This window comes from Felis catus, chromosome E2 (genome assembly GCF_018350175.1).
Source record: "Felis catus isolate Fca126 chromosome E2, F.catus_Fca126_mat1.0, whole genome shotgun sequence".
Classification (NCBI taxonomy): Eukaryota; Metazoa; Chordata; class Mammalia; order Carnivora; family Felidae; genus Felis; species Felis catus.
In genome coordinates, this window is record NC_058382.1 from 47,765,136 (window position 1) to 47,786,172 (window position 21,037).

Sequence of the window (21,037 nt, forward strand, 5' to 3'; positions counted from 1 at the left end):
GCAATAGCCAAAGTATGGAAAGAGCCCAAATGTCCATCAATGGATGAATGGATAAAGAAGATGTGGTACACACACACACACACACACACACACTGGAGTATTACTTGACAATCAAAAAGAATGAAATCTTGCCATTTGCAACTATGTGGATGGAACTGGAGGGTATTATGCTAAGCAAAATTAGTCAGTCAGAGAAAACAAATATCCTATGACTTCACTCATATGAGGTCTTTAAGAGACAAAAGAGATGAGAAGCAAAAATAATATAAAAACGGGGAGCAGGACAAAACATAAGAGACTCTTAAATATGGAGAACAAACAGAGGGTTACTGGAGGGGTTCTGGGAGGGGGGAATAGGCTAAATAGGTAAGGGGCATTAAGGAATCTACAGCTGAAATCACTGTTGCACCATATGCTAACAAACTTGGATGTAAATTAAAATAATAATAATAATAATAATAATAATAATAATAAATCAATTAAAAAAAGAAATTAGTAGATGTAGTGTGCTCATTACATATTAAATGAATAAATCCAATTTCCTACAACAAGCATATACTAACAAATACTTTTTTTTTTAATTTTTAACATTTATTCATTTTTGAGAGCGAGAAAGACAGAGCATGAGCAGGAGACAAAGAATCTGAAGCAGGCTCCAGGCTCTGAGCTCCGAGCTGTCAGCGCAAAGCCCAACACAGGGCTTGAATTCACAGACCACAAGATCATGACCTGAGCTGAAGTCAGACCCTTAACCAACTGAGCCACCCAGGGGCCCCAACAAGTGCTTTTTTGTTTAGCAAGTAGAGCATGCTAAAACAATTTCCCTCAACAAATATGTTTAAAAAAAAAGTTTGCAGTAATCATATCATAATCTTGTCATCTAAAGTAGGTTCCCTTGGAGGCAAATATAAAACTTATGTAGTCAGTAGTAGAGCTTTCTCTTTATTAATGGAGGCATTAGACAGAAACCCAAATTCATTATAATAAGACACAGTGTGTGTTTGTCAGAGTTTAAGTAAACCAGATTTATTACATGGTTTTAGAAGCTTATAAAATAATTGGGGAGGTTGAAGAAATAAATTTTAGGTAAATTTCTGGGAATGACTCCCACAGCAACACTGCAGGTCTATACCATCAAAGGTCAAAGATGCTATGATTCCTGCAATAGATTTGAAACTGCCTTCTAGATAACAGTTGGGGGCTTCTGAACCATGCTGCCTCTGTGGTGAACTGCATCATTTGAATCACGAAAGTTAATCCTGCATGAATACATCTATCAGTGGAACCTACCCAGAAGCCCAGCCACAAGAATATGGGAGATTTGGTGTTTAGCTTTCCATCTTGTAGTATAGAAAGGCACATCAGAAGAAGGCTGGAAAAGATGTTAAGTGAGCCACTCCACAGTATCTACCACATATAGTATGCATTGATTGAACTCAGACTAGACTGGCATCCCATCTGGCTAACACTTCTCTTTTTAACGCTTCTCTTTTTAATGCCTTTAGGTAAATGGTATGTAATATTTTTAAGTGCTTCTTCAGAAAAACATAGGCATTGATTTCTCAAAAGCATGTATAAGAATGTTCATTCCTTTAAGATTTATCATTAAATACCCTTGTTACTTGTGATTTATGGTATCAACAAAGTTTTGACCAAAATTGAATGAAAGTTTGGGGGCTTATATATATATACATATATATATATATATGTGTGTATATATATATGTATATATGTATATATATATATATACATATATACATATATATATATATTACATATGCCTCCATGTGCTTGTGTGCAAGTTTTTAAGGTTATAGGAATATAACCTACAGGGTCCTAGTGCATATGCATTGTCAATTTTATGTGATATTCCCCAGTTGCTCTCCAAACATCAGTATATTCACATTCTCAAGAACAAACGAGTACCCACTTCCCTATATCTGCATCACTTGTTCTCCTACTTACTATTCTCTTCCTTTGGATCTTTATTAGCTGTATAATGGATATTCTGATTTTGTTCTTCATGTTTCTTCACTTCATTTGTATTTTCCATCTCTTTGTCAAACTGTGCTATAGTGTGTGTCTGTATTGTTTCACTAAAAGTTTCATCAAGTGCATCTCCTGAGGCTCCAAGAACATGAGTAGTTACCAGCTAGAAGCCTGGTTGTATCAGAGCAATAGACTAGGCAGAAGTCTGCCTAGAGTCAAAGTTCCCTTTGTATTGTTACTACATATTTGAATTTGAACTGAATCACAGAGCCTATAGTCAGACCTCATCAGGACCTGCTATTTATCTGTCTATGGAGATGTAGGCCTGGAAGCGTTTGCAGATGCCCAAGTGATGTTAAGGCTTCAGTGACTGAGTTAGGGCAATGAGAGATAAAAGTCAGGGTCATAATGCAAAGATAGCCAAGAAGCCTCCTACATCACTGTGAGATCTCTGATATTTCATCTTCCTAGGATTCAGTTCCCTCAGTGGTATAATAGATTTGGGGGTGAAGAAGGCAAATCTCCTAACATTTTGTTCTTTGTCAAGCCAAGGGCACTAAGACAGAATAAACATTGTCGATTTTGGAGCAGTTTGGGCGCTGATGATGTGTAATAAGAAATTAAGAATATGTAATGATTAATATCTAAAGAGGTACATCTAGAAGGCTAAGTAAATGTATTCATATAACCGTGCTTGTGTGTGTCTGTAGTTACAGCTGATTCCCGTTGCAGAATAGCTTGTAATAAATGTTAACGGCAGAGTTATGAATAATACTGCCTCTGCTCTTCATTATTGTGCCTAAGCCCTTTTAATAGCCTCCTAACTGCTCTCCTGCCTAACTTAAATCCATTTTTCACACTGCAGTTAAAACTCGATAGATCTACAATTTGAAATCCAACTTGATCCAATGAGCAGAACCAGCTTGTGTACCGCCAAATAAGAGAATCCCCAGATGCTAGCGCTCGTCCAGGATGACCTTTGGTTTCCTCTACCCGGTGGGAAGGTTGAAAGGCTGTGCGACCGCAAGCTCCTCCGAGAGAGACGCCTGCCTCCTCCTAGGGGTCGGCCCAGAGGGAACCGGAAGAAACCCGAAAAATCGCCAGAATCCTAGAGGGAAGGAAGCGCGGAGCGAGAGACGCGCCGGGCGATGACGCACTTCTGGCGCGCCTCCTGCCTTATGCCAGCGGTCCGCCGGCAGCCGCGGGCCGCGGGAGGTGAGTGCAGGATGAGAGCCTTCTGTCCCGCGCCCCAGGCTGGCTGCTCCTAGATTCCCGAGGCCTCTGGGGGAGGCCTACCTGGAATGGAGTCGGGTGATGGCGTGGCTCCCGAGGAGAACGAGGCGGTCTGCGAGCTGTCTCACCCTTCCCCGCACTCCCTTCACTCGTCGCCGCGACCGCATAAGGAAATGGGGGTTGAGGGTGTGGGCCGCCAGTGGAAAATGTAGCCCCTTCGGATGACCCACATGCTACAGTTCTGGTCCGTTACCCCACTGAGCGCTTATTAAGTGCAGTGTAGTTCAGGTTCCGGGGATGCAGCAATCAGTGAGACAGCCGCAGGGAACTTTCAGCCCAATGGGGAAGTGGATATTAATAAATTCTGATCATACCTCTGCCCCTGCTCATAATGACCCCATTGATTTTGGGCAGAAGCACGTTCCGAGTATTCACGGGCCCTCTTGGCTTGGCGTCCCGCAGCTTCTTCATCCTCGGCCTTGCAGCCCACTCCCCTTCCCCTGTTACAGGCTCCTTGGCCTTGTAAAACGTGGTTCTTTCGTTCAGTATGTCCCTCAGCCCCCGCCGCCGCTGTTGTGGGCTAGTTAATTCCACTTCTCAAGTCTTCCTCGGTTAGGGCATTCCCCCTGCTTTCAGTAGCACTGTTGACATCATCATGGGGTTGCAGACCACCATATATACCTTAGCACTTAACACAGTTGTAACCTCACACTTATTTTAGTGCAAGTCACACGAGAACAAGAAGTTTCTTTCCTGTGTTTGAATCCCTAGTGCTAACCAAATTCCCGTGCACAGAGTATACCTCAGTAAACATTGACGGAGAGGGCAAGCAAATATATTTGTAATTGCAGTGTAAGATACTTGATATAAGAAAAGAATACATGTCCAGCAGATCTGACTTAATTTGGATCTTCCAGGATATGACTTTCCAATTGAGATCTGAAGCTGTGAAAAGGAGTTGTTAACAGGTTAGAAAGGGGGCAAGTCGGGAAAGGTTATTAGAGGCAGGGGGAACAGCATATGCTAGGACATATTTGGGACCCATTCAGCCATTTAATACTTGTGTTATGACATTTCTTTTAATTAAAAAACTAATTCTATTTCTAGTTAAAAAATTAGGGAAATAAAGTGGCAGAAAGAAAAAATAAAAATCATCAATAAGACTACCATTCAGAGATACTGTTTTAAATTTTTATCTGTTGAATGGTTTTGTAGATATAAGTACATATGTATGATTTTTACACACTTGAAAGTTGAAATATGAAATTTTTTCACCTGCATTTGAATATTTTCCCATGTTGTGAAATATTCTACAGCATGATTTGTGGGTTTTTTTGTTTTTTTTTGTTTTTTTTTTTTAATTTTAGAGTGCAAGCAAGGGAGAGGCAAGCAAGAGAGAGTAGAGAAAATCTTATGCAGGCTCCATGCCCAGCATGGAGCCAGACATGGGGCTTGATCCTATGACACTAGGATCATGACCTGAGTGGAAATTGAGTAGGACACTCAACCAACTGAGACTCCCAGGCACCCCACCACAGCGTGATTTTTAATGACTACTTTGTTGTTTCTGATTTGTACCAAATTGTTGGATATTTAACTTTGTACCTTTTTCATATAAGAAATAACTGTGGTGAATGCTTATGAGCAGAAGTCTTTGGACACATCTCAGATAAATTCCTCAAGTTGGAACTTTTAAAAATTGGGTTTAGGGGCGCTTGGGTGGCCAAGTCAGTTGAGTGTCCAACTTTGGCTAGGGTTGTGATTGCGCGGTTTGTGAGTGCAAGCCGCATCTGTGCTGACAGCTCAGGGCCTAGACCCTAGTGTGGATTCTGTGTCTCCCTCTCTGCCCCTTCCGTGCTCCTGCTCTGTGTGTCTCTCTATAAAAAATAAATAAACATTGAAAAAAATTGGTTTTAATATTTAACTACCTAGGGGCACCTGGGTGGCTCAGTCGGTTAAGCCTCTGACTTTGGCTCAGGTTGTGATCTCGCGGTTCATGGGTTTGAGCCTGGCATCGGGTTCTGTGCTGACAGCTCAGAGCCTGGAGCCTGCTTGAGGTTCTGTGTCTCCCTCTCTCTCTGGCCCTCCCCTGCTCACACTCTGTCTCTCTTAAAACTGAACAAATGTTAAAAAAAAATTTTAATAAAAATAAAATAAATAAAATTGAACTACCTAGCAAATATAAATAGTAGTACATGTGTGTGGTAAGAAAAAGAATTACCTGGGGTGCCTGGGTGGCTCAGTCAGTTGAGTGACTCTTGATTTTGGCCTAGGTCATGGTCCCAGGGTTGTGGGATTGGGCACCAAGCTGGGTGTGGAATCTGCTTAAGATTCTCTCCCTCTCCCTCTCCCTCTCTCTCTCTCTCTGTCTGTCCCCTTGACCCGCTCATACTCTCTCTCTCTTTCTAAAATTAGAAAAACAAAACAAAAACAAAAAAACAACCAAGTATGGCTCTTGAAATTTGGCAAACTTGGCATAAAATCCAAGTTTGACCATCTATTCTTTGTGTGAACTTAGTGAATTGCCTTAATCTTTTAGCTTCTGTTTACTCATCTGTTTGGAGAGGTTGGTGGGTGGGGAATGACCCAAAAACCTAAATCTCATTTAAAAGAATATTGTGAGGTTAAATGAGAAGATGTGTATAAAGCATTGAAGCATGGTGCTGAGCATGTACAAGCTCTTAATGAAAGGAAGCTATAACTAAATTTGTATCTTAGTTTGTAGGAAGGTCAGCGTTTACAAAAAGTTTAATATTGATTGTTTCCATCCAGGATCATGTTTTGCCTTTTCATTTATGTTTCTCAGTAATATTTTTTATTTTCTTTACATGAATTTGCTATGTTTCTCATATTAAAAAAATTTTTTGTAATGTTTAATTTATTTTTGAGACAGAGAACAGAGCATGAGCAGGGGAGGGGCAGAGAGAGAGACAGAATCCGAGGCAGGCTCCAGGCTCTTAGCTGTCAGCACAGAGCCTGATGTGGGGCTTGAACTCATGAGCTGTGAGATCATGACCTGAGCCACCCAGGTGCCCTTGTAATGTTTTTTATTAAGTTTATTCTTGGCTTTTTTTTTTTTTTTAATTTATTTAGAGAGATAGAGCACAAGCTGGGGATGGGCAGAGAGAGAGAATGAGTGGGAGAATCCCAAGCAGGCTCCTTGCAGTCAGTATACAGAACTCAAAGCTGGGCTCAAACTCACAAAACCATGAGATCATGATTTGAGCCGAAATCAAGAGTCAGATGCTTAACTGAGCCACCCATGTGCTCCCTTGGCTTTTTTTTTTTTTTTTTAAGGTTTGATTTGTTTTGCTTTTGTTTGTATGTATTTTTGCCTCACTGTATTGTTTTACCTAGGAAAGATAGCACTACCTAGTGGTTATGAATACAGCTCTTGTGGCCTAAGATAATTACTGAAACCCTCTAAGTCTCATTTATTTTTTTTTGCCAAAATGAGGACAATAGTTTTACATATCTGCTAGTACTATAATGAATGGAAAGTGCTGAGCTCTGAAGCTGGCACATTGCAAGGTAGAGTAAATGTCAGTTGTTATTAGCAGCTAATGCAGGCTTGCAAGTTTAAAGGAAAGTCACTGCCTGGGTCAATCTCACTCTTGGTTCTCTTCCCTCAGCCCCCGCCCTTCATTGAGAGGGAGCTCAGGTGATGGCAGCCATGCGCCTGAAGGCCTGGCACCAGGTGAGCTGAGATTCCCTCAGATCCTTCAAGAAATCTTATTTCAGTGAAATGAGAGATAAGAGGGTCAATTCTGGCAAAAGCGTTAGAGCCAAAGCAGATGCCCCTGTTCATCCTCACAGTGGGACTGGATGCTCGGGGAGAGAGCTGATGATGACAGAGTGAGACTCCAGGGTGCAGGAAACAATGGCTGGAGATGGCTAGAGAGAGTAGGAATCAGAAGTACAGCCTCATGCACTGCCAGGATCTCTGCTGAGCTGGAGGGCCCCCAGGTTCAGTAGGGACCCCCACAGAGGGATCCGTGAGATATGGGACTCAGGCTGATGGTGGAGATATCCAGTGTTTGGTGGCAGTGTTCAAGATTAACAAGGTTGCAAGGTTCTTGGGAGGCAGGACCAGAGGGATGGTAAGAGGAAGAAAAGAAGGGGGCCTATACCATTTGTCTTCCAAAAAGAGAGCGAAGTTGGGGGTTCAGGATCAGTGACGCAAGAATTGGTTCAGGAAGGGCACGTGAATGTCCATCTCTCTCTCTCTTTTTTTTTAATGAATGTCTATCTTGAGAGTCAGTTGAGGGAAGCAGCATGCTGCAATATGAAACGTGGTACTAGGTGATAGGAAATTTCAAAGTAATTTCCCCATCAGCCCTCCAGGGGATTGTAACTTTGAGCTAATCACTTGACCTCTTTGTGCCTCAGCTGACCTCATCTGTCAGATGGCAGGAATGCTATTCATTCCAGGTTAGGGAAAAAGATTCTGCCAGGTGCCTTTCAGCTCTGCAGGGTGGTGGGTTGTTGAGTGCTGCTTGATGGGCTCTTTCTTCTTGGGACTTCTCTATGTCACATCTCAGCATCTGTGATCTTATCCCAAGTACCGTTCCCAGATCATCCATTGTCTGTGGGTTCCTTTTGGCTAATATCGCTTTGCCTGGAAGCCTAATCTCAACACATCAAAGCACAACTCATTGTATCCCTTGCCCCTCCCATTCCTCCTGCACTTCTGCCAATTGCTAGTATCCCCATGCCACCATCCCTGGTCACCATTTTTAGATTTTTAGTCATTATTGACTGTTGAGTCTCCTTTGTCACCTTGTCCATTCAATCCAAATCCTGTTTTTCCTGTCTCAGCAACCATTTGTCTCTTCTTTGTATGGTTCTCCTGATTTTATCATCCCCTTCCTGGATATTGTCAGCAGAGCCTGTCACTAGTTTCCTTTGTCTTGTCTTGGGCTTTCTTGTCATCTGACATTTATTGCCTATAGAGCTCAGGCTCAGGTTCTTGAATTTGAGTTTGTTGTTGTATGATGATCCATCTAAGAGCTTTAACCCAGAGAGTTGAAGTCAGATTGGCATTTTACAAAGATCGTAATAGGTGTTGGACAGAAGGTGGACTTGGGTGATAAACCTGGAGTTAGGGACCATTGCCTTGGTCCAAAGGACAGTTGCTGAGGACTTGAATTATGTGGTGATTAATGATGTTGCATAGGCATCAGATCCAAGAAATATTTAGGGGATAGAATTGGCAGCATTTGATTGCTGATTGCTTACCAGAACTAAGCAGTGGCTAGGGGGATAGTTGAGAATGATGCTCAGGTTTCCAGCCAGGAAGACCAAGCTGAAAGTGGTGCTACTGATTGAGACAGAGGATCAAGATAATGACCAGCATCAGGTTTGAGCACTTAGTGTTTGTTTCTTCTTGTACTAGGCAGGTCATATGAATTAGAAGTAGCCATTTTAGGGAGGGTGACAAGTTCAGAATTGGACATGTCAGGAACATAACTGACATGTAGATCACTAGGGCATCTGAGGCAGGCATGTGACTGATGCCAGGACCATGTGAGACCTTGGAGGGAGGATCATGTCCACAAGGGGAAGGCACCAGGGAGACGAGAAGGACCACATTGGTGCTGTCTGAGAAGGAAGACTTTGGGCTGGTAGGCATTTTGGTTGATGGAGGACATAATATTTGAGAAATATAAAGAGAGATAGCCAAAGAGCCACCTAGAAGCAGAATCAGGAAACACTTTGTCCTAGGAAGACTCCCTGGAGGTGAGGACACTCTTCCAACACCAGAGTCCTTTCTGCTGGAGGGGCTCAAGCAGGGGCAGGACAGCCCCCTTTTGTTAAGGGTGGAGGGGTGGTGGCACAGCCAGGTTGTGCATCAGGTGAAGGTTTCAGGGAACAGGGCCCTTTCTGACAAACCATGACTGTTCCCAGTAGGTGGGTGTGAGGATTGGGGTAGGGCAGACAGATGTGGACACACAGCAGGACTCTGGGTAAGTGCAGAGAGCAGGATGGATGGGCTGGACTCTCATCAGTAAAGTGAGGACAGGTAGCAGGGACATTGAGGGATGTCAACCATGAGAGGTACAGTTGGAGTCCAATCATCTGTTCATGGAGTATCTGAAAGACCAGAAGAGCATGCGCAGAAATGATGAGGGTTTACTTCAGGAGGGTGAATTTGTAAAAGATATTCTGTTTTAGTTTTCTGTGTTGTGACATTGTCTCTTGTAATAGTCTCATGTGCAGTTAGAAGAGGCTCTGATAGTGAAGGCAGTCTTGGAGTTGCTGGCTATAGGTGTGGTCATTCATCAGCACTCAGGGCTGTGTCCTGTCACTCCTCATTTCCTGCCCATCACGGGACTCTCTCTCAGCCCCTACACTGTCCCCTGGGCCCCACACTCTGGCTCTGAGCCAGAGGATTGGCTCTGGTGCAGCAGGAACCTCTTGTTTTAGGAGGTGGTGACCTTCGAGGATTGGCTATCTACTTCACCCGGACAGAATGGGCTGGCCTTTCTTCTGCACAAAGGGACCTGTACAGGGAAGTGATGGTGACAAATTATGGGAACTTAACTTCCCTGGGTAAGGCCACTTTGCCTTTGGGACTCAGACTCATTGGACAAGGGTAGGGTGGATTGTGACACGAATCTCACAACCTTTCACATATTTGCAGGGGCAAAAATTCCTAAACCCTCAGCCCCAGAATATGTCAGGCAGGGATGGAGGGGGAAGTCTGAGGTTACTTTGGGTCTAATGTGGGTTTGGCCATTCTCTGGTGAGAACAGTCCCCATCATAGGGCTTCTGTGGAGGGCACTGTGGGAAAGAAACATCCTCTGTTGAAGTTCATGCCTTCAGCTCTCCCTGTGATCTAAGGAAGACATCCCTCATTGCTTTTCCATGCTTGCAATGTCTTACAGGATCTCACGGACAAACTCTGCATGGTTTTTTACGAAGAGGTCACAAATGCTTAGTTTCCTCTTGATCAAAAATTCCCCACCCTCCAACCCACTTCTGTGGGCCTTATCCTTACTGAGCTGCTTTGGGGTTTCCTCCTCCGACTGTAGACACAAGGTTACAGGGTACCTCAGGAGCACTAACGCGAACTCCCCTCCAGCACCATTTTCTTCCTCCTTTGCAGGATACCCTGTTTGCAGACTTGCCCTGATGTCACTTCTGGAGGAAGGGGATTTGTCTTGGGGTCTGGAGACACAGGATGATCCACCTGCAGAGAGTACCAATGATGTCTGTCAAGGTAGGTGAGACAGGTTTAGAACCATCAACCACAGTCCTTTGTTAGATGCATGGTTTGCAAGTTTTAGAGCACTTGCTGTGTGCCAAAATGGAACTTCTTGGAGAAGCTCTGGAGGATACTAGTTATGGAGACAGATGTAGAGAGCTAAAACGGAGAGAATGTGTTAAGTGCTGGTGGTATATACGCAGCAGGCTGTGGGACACAGCAGGAGAGGTTAGAGGACTTCTTACTTAGAAGATCAGGTAACACTCCTTCAGTGGCAGGCCATGTGTTCTGTGTTCAGCATGTAAGAACGCATTGCAGAAGGAGTGGGAAGGGAAGATAGGCTGGCTGGAGGAAGGGAATAATAAAAGATCCAATATAATTTCTGGCATAATATAATATCTGGAAAAGGACTAGAATTTGGAGTATATAAACAACTCTCAAATTCAGCAATAAAAACAAACAGGCGGCTAGAAAATGTGTGAAGGGTATGAAGAGATGTTTCACCAAAGAGAACACAGAAATGAAAAGATGCTTGACATTAGCCATTAGGAAAATGCAATTTAAAACCACAGTGAGATATCACTACACCCTAATCATGTATATCACCATAAAATTGTGAAGAGCTTCATGGTTTGATGTGCAGGAGAATTACCTGGGGAGTGTTATTTTAAAATGGATATTTCTGAGGTCCACCTGTGAGCATTTATTCTTCTTTTTAAGTTAGCGTTCAAGAACATGTGGCTTAGGGGGTGCCCTGCGTCGGGCTCTGTGTTGATCAGTAGTCAACATAGAGCCTGATTGGGAGTCTCTCTCACTTTCTGCCCCAACCCACCCCCCAAAATAGATGAACTTTAAAAAGAAAAAGAACATGAGGCTTAGGACTGAAAGCCTAAGTAGGACTTCCTTTTGTTGACTTCTGTGTTGTTAACATGGTAGCCACTAGCTATGTGTGCTTTATTAAATTACTCTTAAGCACTTGAAGGGGGGCTAATTCAAGGTGAAATGTCCTAAAAGTATAAAATACCATATTTTGAAGATTTAGTACAAAAAAAGTATAAGTGATCTCATTTATAATTTTTATGTTGACTTTTTGTTGAAACAGTATTTTGGATATATTGGGTTAAATAAAATATTTTTATTTTTGAGTGAAAGATTTCTGCTCACAATCCGCTACATCTGTTTCATGACCCACTAGTGGTTCTCAGCCAATTAAAAAGAAAAATCAAGCTAGTCTGGGAAAGATAACTACCCTCCATTGGACCTGAATAGCGAAAGTAAGAAGAAGTGAAAGGGGAGAAGGGAGAGGAAGTACCTGCTGAGCTCCCCTAGAGGAGTGGGAAGAGCTGCCTGGAGAGGAGAGGCACAGCCCTAAAGGGAAGGTGGGAAGTGGGCGCCACCGTGTGGGAGTGGAGCGCGAGGAGGTTGAGGAGCACCTTTGAGGCCGTCTTGGTTTTCCCAGTGAGGAAGAGGTGGCAGTGACTGGAGAGTTAGGTAAGGGAGCAGGTGGGGCTTTAGGGAAAGTTGTGATTGCCTGGAAGAACCGCTGTGGGGAACCTGATCAGTCGAATGATAGGGTTCTAGGGTGTCAGGGAAGGAGAAGGGTTTCCTTGTCATCTGTTATTCTAATCCGGATAATGTGACACTTGCTTTTTACCAAACAGCAAGAGAAATTGAGAATTGACTTCCAGGTTCCACATTATTCTGGTCACTGTGCTTCAGATTATTTTGCTGTTCACAGTTTCATCTGTCTCCTTGTTCCTGTGTCCCAGCCCTTTGCTTCTGAAGAAGCCCACTCAAATTCACACACACACAGAACTTGGTAGATAACCCCCACTCCCTATTAAAATAGAACTTCTCAGGGGCACCTGCGTGGCTCAGTCACTTAAGCATCTGACTCTTGGTTTGGGAACAGGTTAGGATCTCATGGTTGGTGAGTTCGAGCCCTGCCTCAGGCTCTGTGCTGACAGCGTGGAGCCTGCTTGGAATTGTCTCTCTCACTCTCTCTCTGCCCTTTCCCCGCTCACTCTCTCTTTCAAAATAAATAAATAATCTTAAAAAACATTTTGAAAAAGGGAAATATTAACCAAAACAAGTAGATCAGCCATTATAACATAGATACAATTATTTTTGAGCCATAATAATTTTATTATTGCAGTATATAAGTTGTATGCTTGTGTATACAGAGTAGCAGTTATTCAATCATTTATTTTATTTATTTAGTACCTACTGTGTGCCAAGAATTGCTCAAGACACCCAGGATACAGCAAGAAATAAAACAAAGCCCCTGCTCTCCTGAAGCTTATGTTCTAGTGGTTTAAGATCAAGGACAGCTAATTTGTAAAGAAAAGGAAAGATAAACAAGCATTCTGCACATAATTTTATTGTGCAAAAGGCACAAAAATGCTAACATCTGCTTTTAGCATACTAATGTTTAATTAACAAGTGTACAGGTTGATAAAGATCAACACTTAAATATGAAATTGAACTCAGTTTTAAAAAAAATGGATCGAATTTTAACAAACTTAATTAAAATGTCATCTTCCAGTCTTTGGAAAAACAAATGTCACTGGACAGGCTGTTATTGTTGTCTGTTTCTCACCTGAGGTTTTCCTGTTCCTCACTATGAAAAAGGGGGCATTGTGCAGTCTCCTGCCTCAAAGCAAGTTGTCCCCTTTCCGACTAGCTGAGCAGACACGTTTTGAGTTCCAACAACAGCACACACGCAGCCATTTCTAACAGTTAGATGGCATACACTCAACTCTTGTAGCCCATCAGGTGTTGCCTCTTGTTCTTAGATCCCGTGCTGCTTCTTCCATGAGCATTTTCAAGCATTTAAGTACTATGAAGTCACAAGTTAATAGGGATATGAAGGTCTGAAGAAGCTTAGGAAGTAGTCTTCATTGTTGGAAAGTGTAGTGACCTGGGTTCAAAATCTCATTTCCTGTTCCACAGCTTCTATTTTCGGCCTCTGTTGTATTTAGCTCTTCCAGTTTAATAGGTTTATATTTCTGGCAGGCTACACGGAGGTTGGAATAGTAATCTCTAAAGGTCCTATAATTTCAGTGCGCTGTTGTTTCTAGTATAATTCTCAGGTGGCATGTGTCTTCCATTTCTCATGTCAGATGCTGAGACCAACACTGACAGTGAGTCCACATCAACACAGGGAATTTCTGAAGAAAGAAATGTGATGATATCACGTGGGCTGCTACAGAGTGTTTCTTGGGAAAGTGAATTTCCAGGAACATGTGAACTGGAGAAACACCAGGAAATCTCCACAACGAAAAATATTAAAAGAAAGGATGAGAGAATCTTCTGTGCAAGGAAACCCTTCAGATGTGAGGAATGTGGGAGATGCTTCAGCTTTTTTTCTTACTATGTTACACACCAGAGAATCCACCCTAGGGAGAAACCCTACCCATGTGAGGAGTGTGGGAAATCCTTTAATGGCAATTCTTCATTAATTCGGCACCAGAGAATCCACACTGGAGAGAAACCCTATCAGTGTGAAGAATGTGGGCAAGCCTTCAAGAATAGTGCCAATCTAATCAGGCACCAAAGAATCCACAGTGGGGACAGACCTTATCTCTGCAAGGAGTGTGGAAATGGCTTCCCCAGTAGTTCTGAGTTGGTTATACACCAGAGAATCCACACTGGGGAGAAACCTTATGAGGGTAAGAAGTGTGGAAAAACTTTCACTGTTAAGTCAACACTAAGTCGGCATCAGAGAATCTACAGTGGAGAGAAATCATACGAGTGTCTCAAGTGTGGGAAAACCTTTAGGACTTCCTCTCAGCTACATCATCCTGAGTATGCCCACCCTAGGGAGAAGCCTGTCCTGGACCTTGGTTCCTTTGGCCTCCCAGCATTTTTTACCCCCTTTTCATCGTAATTACTGCCTTCCTTTTTTTGGAAAGCTACTCTTCCCTCACTCAACAATTGTTGTGGTATAGGTGTGGCTCTGTTCCCCACTGCAAGGGTGGTACTCGTGGTCTAGTCTAGCCCATCTATCCTCTTCCTTCCCTCTGCCACAATGATAGGTTCAGGTGACCAGGTTCATCCATTTTTCCATCTTTCTCCAGATTTGGGAATTGACTCATACAGCATTGCTAGAAGTAGCTATGAGGCTGTTCTTTTTCTGTGCTTTGGAACAGTTTCAGAAGCCTAACAGTTATCTGTTCCTTGGAAATCTGGAAAAAAAAAATCCACCTGATAAAGCTGGCTGGGCCAGTTGCTTTTGTTGGGGGTAGTAGAAGAGAAGAGATGTTTACTACTTTGTAAGTTCTATCTGTGGCATTGAGCCAGTTACATTGTCTATTTCTTCTTGAATCAATATTGCTAATTTATAATTTTTTAATTTCTTAAATATATTTTGAGAGAGAGAGAGAAAATGGGGGAGTGGCAGAGAGAGAGGGGGAGAGAGAGAATCCCAAACAGTTTCCGTGCTCTCATTGTGGAGCCTGAAGCAGGACTCGAACTTAAGATGACCTGAGCTGAAACCAAGAGTCAGATGCTTAACTGACTGAGCTTAACTGACTGATATGAAAGTATCTGTGATTTCTATTGGTGACAAAGGCACGATCCTGCTGATGGTACTGGGGTTTGTTGCCAACACATAATTGAAGGAAATGCTACATTTCGGTTAGAGATCAGGGAAAACCCCGGTCAGCTGCCTCTCCTTTACCGGGTCTCCGAGGACCGCGGTCCCAGCCGCGCCCGCCCGCCCGGCCTGGGGTGTGAAGCCAGAGAACCACTGAGCGGCGCGCTCTGGCTTCCTAGAGAGGAAGCACGTGAGACGCGGGCCCCGCGGCCCCGCAGTGACGCGCTTCCGGTTACGCCGTACATTGCGCCTTTTCTGAGGTGAGTGGTGGGTTCGTTCGCCCGGTCGTCTCCGCTAGCGGCGCGCCCGTCACCGCCGGAGGAGGCTGCCGCCTTGGTCCCTGAAGCCGTGGAGGAGGCCAGTGGAGGCCGCTCGCGGGCCAGCGCCGCCCTCGCTCGGGTGCCGTCGCTCGCCCCGGCCCTCGGCGCCAGCTCTGGGACAAGGAGGCGGCGGTTGGAAAAGAGACGCCCCGTGCTCCAGACGCAGCTGTAGAGCCCTGCTCATTGGGCCAGCCACTCCTGACCTAGCAGCCGAAGGCCAGCTGGTGCTCGGGTTCCCGGGATGCAGTTGTAGGGGACACCAGCGTGGGCTCCGCCTTCAGGGAGCTTTCCGTTTAACGGGAGTCACGTAGTCATTAAATCTGACCAGTTCGCTCTACCTGTTTGTAACCCACCGGCTGCGGCCGGTTGCCTTTCGGTCGAAGACTAACGCCCTGCATGGCGTCCTCTTACGCGACTTGTATCCGCTCGTTTTGCAGCACATTCTCCTCGGCTCTGCTACGGCCTTCCTGGCCATTCACCTCCAGAACATGGTGGTTTTTTTTTTTTTTTTTTTTTAACCTAGTTAATTCCTATCCCTAAATGTACCCATCTAGGATAGATTCCCTGGGCAGTAATCACAATTATTTATGAGATTCTTTGATTAATGTGTGCCTTTCCTTCAGACTGAGCTCCATGACAAAAGGGGTTACACCCTTTTCCCCTGTCTCCACTATATCTCACACTTGGCCTGGAATGAATGAAGTCTACCATAAATGTTGAGTGAAGAAAGCACAAATAAATGCAAGAGTATAATCTCTATCTGGGAGACGTGGTATACAGGAAAGTGAACAAAGTATGAGTGGAGTGTTTAACATGGGGAGCTGACTTGGTTTGTAGAGGATGTGAAGGATGACCTGGCATTACCTGCGGGAAGGGTCAGGCTGCTGGAGAGTATCCTAGGCAGAGAGTATCCGTTAAAAAGATCCTAAGGTTGGAGCAGAGTAGTTCATACAGAGACAACAGCAGGTATAAAGATCCCGAGTTAGCATCGTAGAGGGAACGGAAAGAAGGCCAGAATGGCTAAATCAAGAAGGGTGGCATAATGTAAGGCCAGCAGGAAATTACAGCATGCAATGAAGTTAGGGAACATGCTGGTTTTGGGGCAGAATATGACCGCTTAGCAAGAATACAGTGTCTGTAGGGGGTACAACTAAAATAATAACCCATTTTGGCATGTTGAGGTGGCCTTTCAGGGTCCTTTGCTAATAAGTTTTGGTAATCACTGGGTCCCAGAATGGAGTGATGAGCAAAAAGATGCCTGCCCCAAGGTCCAAGAAAAGGAAGACTTCCCCTTTGATTCTTTTTCTGAATTTTCTCGGTGACTCTATCCTTCTATATTAATTTCAGAATCACTTTATCAGGTTTTAAAAGAAATCCTGTTGGGATTATGATTGGAAGTGATTTAATGTAGTTACTGAACATGGCCTTTGGAATTCTGACAGATCTGGTTTGGAATCCAAATTCATTCATCCACTACCTTGTGACCTTGGTAGAGAGAATTATTCTCTTAGCCTTGTTTTCTCATTTGGGGAGAAGAAAATTCAGAGGATTATAGTGAAGACTGAATGAAGGGGTGTGTATTTTACATCCCAAAACTTATTTTTTTAACTTGTTATGTTTCTCAGTAAAAGTTTATTTTTAAAAAATAAAGGTCTGGGTTTCCTTTTCCTCTTGTTAGGTTTTGCTTTAGTTTGTTTGCTTACTTGTTTGTTTCTTTGGGGTTTTTTGTTTGTTTGTTTTTTGCTTGTGTGTACTCCTATTCCCCCTGTACTCATGTCTTATGCAGGACAGGCAGCATTGCTCTGGTGCCTGAGGGCAAGTTACTTACTCTTTCAAAATCTGTTTCCTCAGCATTCAAACTTCATTGTATAGTGTGGATTGAAAGAAGAAATATATGCCACTTACCCAGTGGGCATTCAGTAAATGATGGCTGGTATTATTACTGGCAAGCAGGTTTGTTGGTTTAAAGGAGAGCCTTTGACTGGGCCAAGCTCACTCATGGTTCTCTTTGTTTCTTCCCTCAGCCTCTGCCCTTCACTGAGAGGGAGCCCAGGTGATGGCAGCCATGCCCCTGAACTCCTGGCACCAGGTGAGCTATGACTCCCTCAGGGCAACCTTCGAGAGATCTAATCTGAAGGAAATGGGTTATGAGAGGGATAATTCTGGCAAGACTCTTAGAACCAAATCAGCGGGAAAGTACCTCTTGAGTCTTTCTAGTAGGACTGAATGTTGGGGAGAAAGTTGATGGTGAGGGGCTGAGCAGCCAGGAGTCCTACAAGCGTTGGCTGGAGAAAGTGTCCAGGGAATCAGAAGTACAGCCTCCTGTACTCCAAGGATCTCTGCTGAACTGGTTCAGTAGGGACCACAAAGGAGGGATCTGTGAGAATGAGGGACTTGGGCTGATGGTAGAAGTATCCACTGTTAGTAGGAGTGATCGAGATCAATGAAGTTGCACGATTCTTAGGAGGTGGGAGAAGAGGGCTGGTAGGAGGAAGATAAGAAGAGGGGGTCTATAGTATTTGTCCTTCTAAAGAAAGAAGTTTGGGCTTTACAATCAAGGAAAATATATCCTCCTTAAGGTCAGTGCTGCTGACTAAGGTGAGGCAGCAGCAGACTATGATACGGAAAATCTGCACTAGGTCAAATCTGCATTAGGGCAGGTCACCTGAATTTAGGGATCCCATCGGGCCTCAGTGGTCTTGAGCCAATCAGTTAAACTCTTTGTGTCTTAACAGACTTCATCTGTAAAGTGAACATTAAGTACCTTACATTTGTGGGACTAGGAAATTGATTTCTTGAGTTGTGGTTCACTTTTGGACTGGTGAGTTGCTGTGTTGCTTTACCATTTCCTCATCCTGGGATTTACTTATCCAGTGACTTAGCATCCATGAAGCATATCCCAAGTCCCAGTCTTGGATTTCTGACATCTGGCAGGTCCCTCTCCCTGACTTTAATCCAAACAGTATCTTCCATATAGTTTCCACCCTCTTCTGATCTTCTGTAAGTACTGGTGAGTCACTGGTACCACCATATCACTGTTCTGACCACTCAGTTTCCGGATTGCTGAGCAGTTGTTGACCCTATTCTCCCTTGATACCACTTCTAGAGAGGCACCAAGTCCGGCTCCTTCTGCCTGCTATCTCTTCCACTTGTCCTGTATTTTGTATTTCCATTTTTCAGGGTTTGTCATTCCTTCTCTGGAATTTTGTCAGCAGAGCATTCCAGTTAGTTTCTCTGTGTACAGTCTTGTGCCTCCTTCTCACTGTCTGCCTGTCACCTGATGCAGTTCATTTTCCTGAGCTTGGACTTTATCCTCTCGTCCTGGGTTCTTAAATTTTAGTGTGCTCCAGAATTACCTGGAGGGCTCATTGAAGCAAAAATGCTGTCCAGTGGGGCCTATCAGTTTGCTTTCCAAAAAGTTCTCACTTGATGCTGCTGCTGATCTGGGGATCACACTTTGAGAACCACTGTTATGGTTAGTGGTGACTCATTAAGTCATTGAGTTGACTGGGTCAGGTTATCATTAAAAAAATTTTTTTTTAAGTTCATTTATTTTTGAGAGAGAGAGAGCGCAAATTGGGGGAGGAACAGAGAGAGAGGGAGAGAAAGAATCCCAAGTAGGCTCCGCACTGTCCAAACAGCCCAATGCATGGCTCAAACTCACGAAGCGGGAGATCATGACCTGATCCTAAATTAAGAGTTGGACGCTTAACTGACTGAGCCACTCAGGCACGCCAGGGTGTCATTTAAAACAATTTTTTTTTTAATGTTTATTTTTGAGAGAGAGTGAGAGAGAGACAGAGTGCAAGCTGGGGAGGGGCAGAGAGAGAGAGAAACACAGAATCTGGAGCAGGCTCCAGGCTCTGAGCTGTCAGCACAGAACCTGACTCAGGACTCGAACTCATGAACTGTGAGATCATGACCTGAGCCATTTTAAATTGATGATTTTATGTGCTGGCAGAGGATGGATTCAGTGCAGGACAGCCTGGAATTGGAGCTGTTTAAGTGTCCCCCAGCTATTGAACTAGTGTACTGATTGTGTGATGGTGAAGAAGAGTTGGACTGTAGAAATATTTCGGCAGTGAAACTGGCAGGATCTGATTACCAACTGCATGCCAGAAATGAGCAGTGATTGGGGGCGAGTTAGTCTAGGGTGAAATCTCAGGTTTCCAGTGGAGTCTGGGCTGAGATTGGTACCATTAACTGAGGTAGGGAAACAAAATTGTTGCTCACTGTGCCAATTAGTTTATATGATTTAGAAAAGGAGCCAGTTTCGGTTTGAAGATAAATTTGGTGTAGTTGGTGGGTCAGACATATTAGGTCACCAGGGAGTCTGAGGCAGTGCTGGGACTAGTGGAAGGTGGGGATCCACAGAATCAGTTGAGGCATAAGAAGGTGGGACGATATTCTTTGCATGTTTAGGTAACCAGTTTGATACCAAAGTCTGAGGAGTATAGAGAGGATCTAAACCAGATGCTAGAACTTTCTGGGAAGATAGAGCCTCAGGGCCATCAGAGAAGGGAAACTGGGGCTGTTGAAAAATCATGAGACTTGGTTGGTAGAAGCTATAGATTGTCTTGGAGGTATAAAGAAAAGCAGCTAAAAGAGCTGCCCAGAAGCAATTTGATTCCAGAAGTATATTCTCCCAGGAAGACACATCAGGAAGTCTGTCAGAATAGACTGCTCCAGGCGGCGCTAAGCTTTCTCTGCTGGACGTTCTTGAGCACAGGCAGGATAGTTCTTCAAGCACAGATGGGGCTTAGATGAGAATGGCTCATCAGAGCAAACCATGAAATTATTCTTGTTAATGTAGGCTTGAGGTTTGGGGCAGAATGAACACATCTGGGAACACATGGATTAGCTGGGCACTGAGGCAGTGAAGGGGAAAACAGGTCCTGGCATGCCACCTGTGAGTGGGTGTCTAGACCAATTGAAGCTAATGTCCATTTGTAGGTATAACAATAAAAGATTAAAAGTAGTTACAAAACCAAAGAAACTGCTTTAGGAAGCTCAATTGATGGGAAGCTTTCTAAGGTTTTTGAAATGTTACTGTGTTTTATAATAGTACAATTTATGTCCTAATGGAAGCTCTTCTGTTAGAGAAGTTTTAGGTTTTTGGTTGTAGAAAGTCATTCAATGGTCTAACATCCAATTCTTTCACTTTTTCTCATTAGTCATCCCTAATAGGACCCCTCCCTCATACTGTACCCAGGCCGAGTCAGAGAATTGGCTCTGGGGCAGCAGGAACTTCTTGTTGTAGGAGTTGGTGACCTTTGAGGACGTGGCTATCTACTTCACTGGGACAGAATGGACTGGTCTTTCTCCTGGACAGAAGGCCCTGTACAGAAGTGTGATGCTGGAGAATTATGGGAACTTGACATCCCTGGGTAAGGTTGCTTTCCTCCTGGGACTCAGGTGTATGCTTTCCTGTTTCCTTCCTTGTTTTCTCCTAATAGGCTGGGTGTGCAGTGTGGAAAGGGAGTGGTTGTCTCTGGTATCCTCCAGTGTGTGGCTCCAGGGCTGAGACTGAATGACCCACTTCAAAGGTTGGTGGATAGGGAGAGATCTTGGATCAGTTTGGTCCCAATGTATGGAATTGCTGTCCCCTGGTAAGAGTACATCCCATCCTCCCAGGGGCTCTGTGCAGTAAGGAATACTTAGTTTCCATTGCCAGAGTTAAATTCTTAGTT

The 21,037-nt window shown here is 43.9% G+C and overlaps 1 protein-coding gene across 15 annotated transcripts in view; it reads left to right on the top strand.

Moving 5' to 3' along the window:
* The window catches only part of LOC111556221 (zinc finger protein 23), a 141,299-nt gene that overhangs the window by 84,333 nt on the left and 35,929 nt on the right, over positions 1-21,037 (top strand). Inside the window, exons 1-6 of one of the 15 annotated variants that reach the window (XM_045046941.1) lie at positions 3,136-3,204; positions 6,855-6,919; positions 9,649-9,774; positions 10,332-10,445; positions 17,372-17,436; positions 20,608-20,734. In XM_045046941.1, coding sequence (XP_044902876.1) covers positions 17,404-17,436; positions 20,608-20,734 — 160 coding nt within the window. In that variant the 5' untranslated portion in view covers positions 3,136-3,204; positions 6,855-6,919; positions 9,649-9,774; positions 10,332-10,445; positions 17,372-17,403. The other 14 variants (XM_045046950.1, XM_045046945.1, XM_045046949.1 and 11 more) reach the window with 14 other exon arrangements.